This window comes from Talpa europaea (assembly GCF_964194135.1).
Source record: "Talpa europaea genome assembly, chromosome: 2".
NCBI lineage: Eukaryota > Metazoa > Chordata > Mammalia > Eulipotyphla > Talpidae > Talpa > Talpa europaea.
The window spans coordinates 138,350,450-138,361,592 of NC_140068.1; the positions used below are offsets into that span (position 1 = coordinate 138,350,450).

General features: G+C 47.9%; 1 protein-coding gene across 1 annotated transcript; it reads right to left on the reverse strand.

The window, feature by feature from the left end:
- Nucleotides 1-238: 238 nt before the first annotated feature.
- LOC311188357 (leukocyte elastase inhibitor-like) lies at nucleotides 239-6,477 on the reverse strand (the record flags this gene model as incomplete). The annotated part of the gene is made up of 6 exons (XM_084259460.1): nucleotides 6,214-6,477; nucleotides 4,277-4,369; nucleotides 3,796-3,913; nucleotides 2,393-2,535; nucleotides 2,128-2,295; nucleotides 239-640 (listed from the first exon to the last, which is right to left on the reverse strand). The coding sequence occupies exons 1-6, from the start codon at nucleotides 6,442-6,444 to the stop codon at nucleotides 239-241; spliced, it is 1,155 nt and encodes a 384-aa protein (XP_084115586.1). The 5' UTR covers nucleotides 6,445-6,477.
- Between the last annotated feature and the right edge of the window lie 4,666 nt (nucleotides 6,478-11,143).

The window sequence follows — 11,143 nt, forward strand, 5'->3', positions numbered from 1 at the left end:
CGGCAGGAGAGGTCTGCACGCCTGATGGGACCCTTCTCTGGTGGCCAGGGAGCAGCTGGGGATAGAACTGGCGCCGCAGAGGCCGAGGGCAGCTTCGCAACCCAGCACTCAACCGCTGCGCCACCGGGGAAGCCCGAAATTATACATTTGGTTTTAGAGAGTAGTTTTATTAGTGAAGTTATATCTGCGCTATCAATCAGAAATAAACTCTAAGAATGACCTCGTATTTCTACAGCGTCTAAGGGGAACACAATCTGCCTAAGAACATGATGCTGCCAGAGGGGTTGTGACGAATCATGAAGATGAATGGATGGTGGGCAATGAAATCTTCATCTGTATCAGGCGGCATTACTGCGACAGCTGTGGCAGCTGCTGCCTCTATGCCCACCTCATTCACCTCCACAAAGGACTTATGGATAATTCTTGATACGAAAATACCTCTGGTTTTTGTCATGCCAGACAGATCAGCCTTGCTCCTGCTAAAGAGATCTCCCACACCCATGCCAGCCAGGTGGGACCTGAGATCGTAGGTCTCCTCCAGCTTGAATTTGGGCAAATGCACGTGGACATCCGTATGACTATGCATATTCTCAGGCTTGGTCCACTCACGCAGTTTTTCCAGAGTCAACTTCGTCTGGATCTGGAATTAGAATGTGCAAAGAGAAAACATTTTATATAGGTAAGTACTAAGGTGATTTGAATGAACAGACACAAATGTCAGTTCCTCCTTTGTTTCCTTCCTCTGTTGTGCCAGTTCTTTCCAGCAATTGCGACGATGAGAGAGTGTATGTTCCAGCCATACAGGGCCCCAGTACAGGGTGGTTGGACATCAGTTAAAACAAACAACCATCATCCATCTCTCCACCTACCCACTTGTCCATGCATCCACCCACAACCATCCATACACCACCCACCCAGAGTACAGCCTCATCCTACCCGTCTATCTACCCACTCTTCCAGGACGCAGTAATACTCCACCATATATAATAAATCACTGTGATGGGGCCTGCGGGTTATTATTACTGTGAAGACTATATTACATGTTAACTAAATGGTTGAGTGGTGTAAGGGAAAATTTTCTTCTATCTATTCTATTGTATTTATTCCAAACCCACTAATCACTGCGGTATTCAGTGAACCACACAGAGGTGAAATAATCTCTAATAGATTTAGCTCCTAGGGAAAAATAGTAAATATCCTACTTCCTCATCTGAAATGGGGATAATAACAGCAACCTTTATTCTAACATTGTCATTAGAATTAAATGGATTGACACAGTAAGGACTATGTAAGTGTCCGCTGTTATCACTGCTGTTTTATTACATGATGGGACTAGAACAGAACCATCATTACCCTTCTTCTATGCTCTTGGTCATCCCTTTCATGAGACTCCTTAAAATCAGAGAACAGATGAAGTTGGAAATCAACTGAAAGAAGCACATGCTGATTTTTGACATCCTCTATATATGTAAATAGGTACTACATTAGACGCCTTCCAGAGAGCAAATTTGGAGAGTAGGAATTGGCGATATAACACAAAAGGTTAGAGACACTGAGAAAAAAACATAATCTCCAGGTTTTGCCTAGTTCCAGTCTTGGCAAGAGATTCCATAGCCTTCAAGTCCTTATAATAGAACTTCATACAAAGTTCACACTAGGAAACGGGCTTAACCCTCAAGCTCACTTGTCTCATGAGACTTCTTCTATGATAGTTACTGGGAATTGAATTCACAATCTGTGTGCCTTGTAAGGAGATCGGAGAGTGTCATAAAAGGAACTAAGAGCATAAGATGAAGGTTTATGCAATATGATAGGGGTTTCAATTTTGACAAATTCATTTTAATGAAGCAAGCCTCAGTCTCTAAGTTTAATTACAAGAGTTTGTATGAGCTGCCAGTGACCAACGTTACGTCTGGTGTAGGTCTCCAATGTTCCCCACAAGTGTTCACTGAGAGTTTCTGAAATTTGAAGTGAAGGACTCCCAGGTAGTAAATGTGATGGACTGGATTACAAAAGAATGGGGAAGTGAAGTGATTCAATAAGCACATAACAAGCACTGACCACTCAGCACACACGGGAAGACACACACAGGAAAGGAGAGAGAAGTATGAAATGCAGGAGCATCACCTTCTCCAGCCCTGTGGACTGGTCCTCTATGTCATCGGGCAGCTGGATGACCATGCTGAGCTCCCCGCCCTTGTACGGCAGTTCCAGCATGCGACACTGGTGCTCCTGGATGCAGCTGAATGGCAGTTTCTTCTTCTGGTACATCATTTTCACCATATTTACTTTTCGCTGAAAGGATGGAAGTAAAAACACTATTATCTGCATTCATGCAGAGCAAAGAGGAGCGTTTGCTCTTGTAGAGCAAAGAGACAGTGCATGGGCTCACCTTATTCAACCTGAAACGAGCGACCCTGCTTTCCTCTTTTCTAAATTCATCCTGCCAGGAGTCTTTGAAGTAGATGGCATTCACCAGCTCAAGCACAGTCATGGGATCCACCACACCTGCAGCCAACAGTTCTGGAATCTTCCCTAAAATGATAAAGTGAGTTGTTTTTTGTTAATCCACTTCTCAGCACTCCAAATCTAAACTGACATTAGATCAGCACAGAAATGTATTTCAGTGCACCTTTTCCATTTCATTATTCTTAAGCATGGTGTCGAGTGAAATCCCTGCAGTGTGTCTGACTGCACCAACTCACCAGGCTGATGAATGACACACCCACCCCACTAGAGCCTGTACTTCAATACGAGTCTAATGTGCAGAAGAGCAGAAAATAGGAAAATGCCCCTTTTCTGGAGTGTGATCACAAGGAGCCTTGTTTGTAAATGGCCATTCTTTTCAGGATAACACCATATATAGTCTTGCATGACAGGGTTTTTGAGTCACTAGTAAGTCAGTCCTTCTGCCAATCCGCTGGTGGCATCAACCCTCAAAATATGCAAAGGCAGGATGGTTCCTCCACTGAATTGCAGGCTCCACTAAGCAAATGCTCACACACTCCCAGTGTCCTTAGATGCCTCATCTCATACCAGTCCTAGGGAGAGACAGATACCCAGCTGGACAGCACATGCCACCCATCACACCCCGAGCCAGAATGCAGGAAAAGGTTCATGACCACTGGTCATGAGTGGATAAGCTCTGAGTCAAAATCTGAGGGGTTTGTTTCATGCTAGTGGTGTATTAAATAATTTGGACTGGCTGGATTTCCTCTCCCACTACCCCAATTTTTATTCCTTTTATTCTACAGTCAATATTAGCTTTAAATTTAAAATGTACTTTGAGGAACACGGGGGAAATATTTAGCTGCTTTGGTCAAACCATGTCTGCTATTCCACTTGATGGATCTAATTTTTTTTAAATATTTATTTTGTTCATGTTTGCATGAGCTGGGGTGCAGGCCAGAGGTTCAGCAGATGAAAGGATTCACCAGAGACAAAGTGGGGAGCAGAACAGGCAGAATGACTGAACTACACTGCCGATGGGAGCAGTGGGGAGACAGGAGAGGTCTGCTGTGCCATGTGGGTAATTCCCTGGCCAAGGATCAAAATAGTACTGCAGTGATGGGGATAGCATCATAGCTCTCAGGCTGAACTCCTTGTGCCACCAGGGATGCCTGGAATTTCTATGTCTGATAGCAGTACCCCACTGGAAATGGGGGATACACGCCAGGGTGAAGGAGGGCAGAGTAGGTAGGGAGAGGCTGTATAGAGGGGATCCCATGCAGGTGGGCGGGTGGAGACACAGAGGCAGAACCCTTTGTGAGGACCACTCTCTGTCCACCCTCTTACCTTCCGTTTGCTCTTTGACCCACTCATTGATCACCCTCCTGGCACCTTCAGAGGCACCCTGGAAATCCACACTGGCCAGCTTAGCACAATAGAGTTCCTGAGTTGAAGCTAAGAACTCCTAGTTAAAAAAAGAAGACAATAAATGTTATGAGTGACTCAGTATCTACAGAAGTCATTTTCTAAGATCTTTAAACAATAGAAATTGGGGGCAAGACAGAGTGGGGAGCAGAACAGGAAGACTGACTGAAATACACTGCAGAGGGGACCAGCGGGGAGTCGGGAGAGGTCTGCTGGGCTGTGTGGGTCGCCTCCCTGGCCGGGATCAGTTTTGTGCTGCAGAGACTGTGGACAGCTTCTCAGCGCTGTGCTTAACCCCTTGGGCCACCAGGGAGGCCCTGTTTATAAAAATTTGAACTGCCTTGATTTTGCTGGGAAAGCACAGTGTCTAGTGAGCAGTAGGACTGAAGCAGAAAGTACTTACAGGGAGGAAAATACCGGTTTTCTCTCCGAATAACCTATTAGACACTTTCAGCACATAGGGGGCGTCAGGCTTGGTGACAGCGGCGACCGGACTCTGAAATCTGGAATGAGCCTTCTCAACTGCGTCAGATTGAAGAGTCTAAAATGAAGAAAACATTTTCTATAAACATTTACTTTGAAATTATAAAGTGATTCCCAGGTGTTGGCTTCCATGAGGGTAATGTGTCGTCATTACTAAGCACTGAGGACTCCAGTCTATTACCTTGTTAGTTTTCTTTGGAGAACACACGATGGAGAATCCAAACCTTACAGCTTTGTGAGACCTAATCATCCCACCTTAGAGCCAGCTTTTATGTCAGTTTTTTGGGTTATAATTCTCGTTCTGCAAATATGAGTGGTTAGTAAACTAAATATTTCTCTAAGTCTTTTCCACAAGAAAATCATAAACGGTGTGTAAACATGAATCCTCAAATCTAATTGTATATCATCATAAAATTTTATCCAATATTATTTGATGAGAAATAATCCTGAAAACTAAGAATCATCGCCTCTGCAGGAACACAGATATGGCAGATTGAGGAATTTTTTTTCTAATTACACTGCGAGCAAAAGTAACTCACTTATTTAAAATACTTCTTTAAACATAACATTTATCAAAAGTTTAATTCCCCACAGATCAGTTGCAAATCAAGAATACTTATGGCTTTTGAGGCCTGAGCTGTTTCTGACTTTGAAGAAACCAAAGAGCAAACCCACGCAGTGCACAAGGCCTGGTTATCACAGACACGGAATGTTTGCCTCGCGTTGTGATCCACCTGTTTTAATGGAAACGAAGCGGAAGGCTCTTAAGACTATTCTCGCTGAGGTCACAGAGTCCAGAAAGGCACAGAATAGAGCTGACGTGACCTTTGAAGAAGCAAATCCAAATTAGTACCAGTTAGCACTAGTGGATTCTTGTTAACTTTAAAAAACTTTTCTATCTGTGGTTCTGCAGATGCGGGTCTCGTTCACTTAGAGATGTTTCCGTGAAGTGGGGTCATAGAGGCTTTGCAGCTGGAAAGGCCCATAAACATGACCCCAGGGCTGGCTGTCTGGGCTCAGGTGAGTGTCAGGTGTGACTGGGGTGGCAGAAAGCCCTTCACTGAGGCCACTCCTTCCCTCTCTGTCAGGGAGAGCCAGGGTCCCTCTCTCGGAAAGGAGGCACACCTGACACAGGTGCCCCCCACTTCTATAAGGGGAGCAGAAGGTAGGCATCACACCCTTTTCTGGCTGACAGAGTGACCTGCAGTAAGTCACCCAGGGCTCGGCCCTGACTGCAGTCACATGCCTTTGGCTACCTGTTCTCCCCAGGTCCTCCTGCCATAGGGTCCGGGACTTCAGAACCTACAGCCACACCCAGCACTAGGCACAGGCAGGGCCTCCGGATACAGGTCCCCTGTTTCCTTGTCCCCCTAAGCAGTCCAGTCTGACAACTTCCACTGGAATGTATTTCTGGGTTGTCCATCTGCTCAGAAGTAATGTCCGTGACAGGTGTTCTCTATTCGGCAGGCCAGCAGGCTTCATGCAAAGCTGAACGGCGAAATGCCGATTCCCGGAGGACAACTGAGACCACAGAGCCAGGTCTGGCAGCCAGAACAGCAGAGGCCTGCCCTGCCCCAGGGGTCCTAGCCAGCTGCTCCCCCATCCTCAGCCAATCACACCACAGTGCCTAGCACCTAGTAGGTCTCATTAAACAGGAGACTCAAAGGGAAAGCCTGCAGCAAATGGACTATGCCTGGGGCTTTTCCTGAAAGTGTCCCCCACAGTGGGGATCTGAGCCCAGAAACAGATAATTACATGCGCAGGGAGAGCCCCAAGGCTGGCTCTCCCCATCCTCGGCACAGACACTGCCAGGGGAGGAAGGAGTCTCTCTCTCTCATTTTTTTTGTTTCTGCTGACCTTGGACAGCTGGGCCGCAGTGTTGCCTCTGGTCCCCAGGACGACCATGGCCAGCGCCGAGGAGATGCTCTGGGGAGAGATGAAGAAGGTCCCCCGGGGGCTGTCTTCACTCAAGGTGCGGAACAGGGCCAGGGCGAAGGCGGAGTTGGCGGCGCTCAGCTGCTTCACGGCGAGGCTGCAACACAGACCGGAGCCTCCATCTTCCTGTGCAAAGGCCTTTAGGAACTGCATTTCTCCAGCCAAATCCTCAGCCACAAAAACCCATCCTGAGCCCCGACCCCGCCCCGGACCTGTCACTTCCTCTTTTCTTTTGTCCAGGAGGGTCAGAACACTTTCCCAAGTGTACAAATGTGGCACCATCGATGGCCTGAGAAGCGATGGTCCCAGTTTTTTATGGGTCTGACCCTGCTACTGGAGACCAGCTCCAGCTAGAAGTCACGTCAGGGATCGCAGAAAGGAGAGGACGGCATAGGTGATATTTTTCGGAGGGCTGAGGGGAAGTGGAGCGAGGTAGGAGTGAGGAAGACACAGACACCTTCTTTCGTGCAAGTATCTCCTGCTGAGGGTCTCAGCAGGTCTTTATTTATACCTTAAGGCGAGTGGTGAGATTACGTCAGCATAAGCATCAAAGCAGAACAGAGACAACATTACATATGTTCTCATGAATATACAAAGACCCTCTTGATCTCATACTACAGAAGGACACTTCTTTAATCTGATTAAGAAAATCAACAGGGACAATTAAGCTCCTTGACATGACTCTTTTTCTAACATAATCAATTGTCTAAGCCGGTACAATGTTCAGTAACAATCAATCATCCTGTCAAGCCTTCCTGATTTTGGAGTGGACATGAACGTCCATTGTTATGCTATTTACTAAAATCAGCCCATTCCCTAGCACTCAATTAATCTAGCCTGTTTGTCAATTACTTCAAAGTGATCTAAAGTAACTCATCAATACTGTTCAGTTCTACAGAAATCGAACTTTTAACTAGAAATACCTAACCTCCACACAGCCTGAGAACTGTTGGCCTTTCGCATACACCAGGAGATGTACTGTTGCCACAAACACACGTACCCCCCAGGTTAGGCTATGGTTTCCAAGCACAGCTGGTCCAGGGCAGCTTGTTCTCCATAGTTCTCAGGGCTGAAACATTTCTTTCCTAACTATATCTTTAACAATTTTTACTTCTTTTGTGATAGTTTATGTGTAAAAACGATGAGCCAACTGTCACCTGGGTCTGAATTAGGTTTTCACAGGCTAATTTATAACTAACTTACCTTTGCACTAACCAAGAATGAAGAGGAGAGCATTAGCAGGCATTGCCATGGAGACTCCCTAGTTCAGATCTTCTTGCGAAGTGCAAGAACTGCCTTCTTCTGGGAAGTACAACTTCCCTCTTCTGGGGAGCACAGGAACTCCCCTTTACTCAGGAGTCTCCCCCAATGCACAGACCTTGTCAAGAGACAGCATGGGTGGCGCAACTTGCTGCACCCTACAGCATCTGAATCAGGAGGGACGTGTCCCTGAGTGTAAGGAAGTTTCTGCTCCGTAACAGCCACCTCTATGCATTAAAGCAAATTTCAGCAAAGCAGGTACAGTCATGTGCACCTTTGAGGCACCGGCCCTAGTGTTGGGAGAGGGTAAGCTCCCAAGGCCAGCAGCTGCTGTAGGAGTTTGAGAACTCATCTGGCAGGGCAGCCGCAAGGACTAAGGTGAGGCAATCCACTCTGTCCCTCCTGCGGAAGGCAGAATGCCCAGGATGGTTAAGCATCAGATCACCCCATGGTGTCCCTGCTCTGAACCCCAGTTTCCCCAAGTTTAGGTCAGGATGATACAAGGGATGCTGGCTGCTTGGCGTCCAAGTAATGCAATGAATCCTTTCTGTGACTGATGCATAAGCACTAGATCTCACCGGCCTCCTTCCTCTTTCTCTACCACAGAGAGAAGTGGCTTCAGGCCCTGGCTACCTGGACATTTACAAACAGCTGTGGAGGGAGTTCAGAGAGAAAGGAAAAGCAATCTGATCTCAGGCCCTCCAGCAGCCAGGTGCTGATCATCCGCCCAGCCAACCATCCTGGCACAGCAGCCTGGCCTGGAAGCTGTTCCAAGGACCCGAGGACCCCCAGATTGACATGGTCAGAGGGTCCTGACTCCATCCCACCAGGGAATGCTGGGCGGGGGCTGGTGCTGATCTTAGCCCGTGAGCCCCCGATCCCCCTGCTGGCCTTTCTACTCACCCCACTCCCTGCAGAGCCCCTGCTTCTTGTCCTACCAATTTCTTGCCTGGATGGATCTTGCAGAGTGTGAGGTCTGTGCTGAAGGTCCAGTGGCTGCCACCCTTATAAATGTGGAAGGGGAGTGTCCTGTACACTGGGCATCCCTTCCCTGGGGGATTTCTATGTGTCTGCAATGCCTGGGTTAGTCATGACTAGTGCAGCTCAAGAGCAGCTCCACACAGCGCCCTCCACAGGGGACCAGCACTTTCTGAGTTCTAGACAGCTGGGATCTCTGACAAGGACCTATGGACAGTTTCTTAAAAGGGGTAAATGAATGAGTTGACATTTGTCACCTCTTAAAAGACAAGCTAGCCAGACCTATATAGAGAATCCACAATCTATATATACTCCAAATTTTCTCCGTGAAGGAAATTTATCTTTCTTTCAAATTGGAAAGAAGGGCCCACCAGAACAAGAAACAGAATCAGCTCCGAACAGCACCCTTGATGGCACTTGGTGAAGATGTCCTTGATGCCTTTCAGAAACCAAAGGGAGTTCAGACCCCACCCTCCCCTCACAAGGCTGGGATGACTCACCAAACACCACGATGATTCACAACGGTGTGAATGAAGTATTTCTTGACCATTGTACCAAACTAGGCTTACCCAATTTTTAACCCACATATGTGAAATGTCTATGGTTGAATATTAATGTAACTACTGGGGAGAGGATGTTGGCTTGGGTTTTCCCTTGAACTGCGGGAGTTTGTATTTCACCAAATTGTGTAGGACTTGAGGTGTGAAGTAATTCTGCATCCATCCAAACTTGCTCCCTGATCTCATGCAAGTCTCACTTTGAAAAGGCAAATGAGAAGACCCTTTATAATGCAAAAGGGCAAAGAAAACCACATAATGAGGTGTACAAATGGTCTCCACAGTTAAAAAAAAAAGTTTATAACTGAGACTGTAGCTGCCAGTGAGTTTGTGGGAAGCCTGTCATGGTTACATTGAAGTCCCTGGAGGAAATCTGTTCCTTGTCCAGCATGTCTCACAGCACTAGAGATCCACGTTCGGGCTTCCCTAGGAGGCTAAAATGAGAAAGTCAGGTGAGGAGCTGCCTGCAAAGTTGAAAGTTGAGCTGCTTGAACCAAAGACACAGTGCTCTGCATTTTTTTAAAGATTTATTTATTTATGCATACAAGAACTGGGGTACAGGCAGAGGTGCGGGGAGCAAGAGGATTCACCAGAGACAGAGTGGGGGGCAGAACAGGCAGATTGACTGAAATACACTGCTGAGGGGAGCAGCAGGCAAGACAGGAGAGGTCTGCTGGGCCATGTCGGTTGCTCCCTGTCCAGGGATTCGAACTCGTGCTGCAGTGGCTGCGGATAGCTTCATAGGTTGTGTCTTTCCCCTTGCGCCCTGTTCTGCATTTTTATTTCCCTTGAACGTTTATGTTTGTGCTCCAATGACTTAGAAATCTGAGTCCGAGGCCATTCTACTTTGGAGGACAGCTTTGCTCATTTCAGTGTTGGTGAAAGCAGGCCCCGCCGCAGAGCTGGGAGGCAAAGACGGCTCTCCTGCCCCTGGCTGGTGGTGGGAGCTACTGGAAAGGCAGTGACCATTTTCTGTCCGGCCCCAGAAACTGTTAGTGGCAATACAAGCAGCAGCAGGTGGGGACATTTCACTGCCCACCACCAGTGACCACACTGGCGCTGATGCTGCAGGCCGAGGCCAGCACTGATGGCGGATGGCTGTGGTTCCCAAGCACACAGCCCCTGGTTCAGTGCTGCAGGGAGAAGCAAGGGACCCCATGGGGCCAGCCCCAGCACTGTGGCTCCTCCAGCGACAGGCAATGGAAGTGCCCAAGCCCCAAATCCTTACATAGGTTCTTAAGTCTCTCCTCACCCCTGCCATCTCCAGCCCCTCCTCTCCCGGGCCCTTTCCCGCCCCCTTCACAGTGAAGCTGGGGCTGCCCTGGCCTAGAGTGAGGGGCTTCTTCGCAAGGAAAGGCTGGAGCCAAGTCTGCGTCTTGTGTGTTACAGGGATAAACCGGGGATCCCTGTGGACACAGCAACAGGGTTAGGGGTTCCAGCAATGTGTTCTTGATCTTCTTGGAATTAGGTCTAAAATAGGTTCTGAGCGGGGCTCTTACTGGCACAATACACCATGACAGAATGTGGACATTTCAGTGCCTTAGGGGCCTGGAGATCTTCCTCTGTGGTGCCCCTGCTGGGGGGCAGACAGATCAGTCCTTTGCATGTGAATTCATCCAATTTCCCTCCCATGAATGGGCTTTTTGGGGTCAGACCTAAGAACTCTTCACATAGTGCTGTTCCTGACCATGTTCCCTTGGGTTACTCTAAGAGTTTAGGGTTCTACATCTCCCGTGTAAACCCATGATCCACTTTCAGTTCCCCTGGGTGTGATGTGCTTGGTGCTCTCAGCTCATGCAGTGAACCATGAAAGTTGGGGCAATGGCTATGTACCCCAAATTCCATCCTTCCTAGCTTTGGGTATCTCCATGAGTCCCCCTTCTGCCGGGGGGGGCAGTGTAATCAATCGTGATGCTCCTCATTCCCCGGGTGATTATCCTGGCTGCTGGTTGCTCAAGACACCAGGACATGCTGATACCACATTACCCAACTCAGTGTGTCTGGCTCCGTGGGGATGAGCCATCCCACCTGGGGGCGTTCTTCTGTGCAAAAACCTG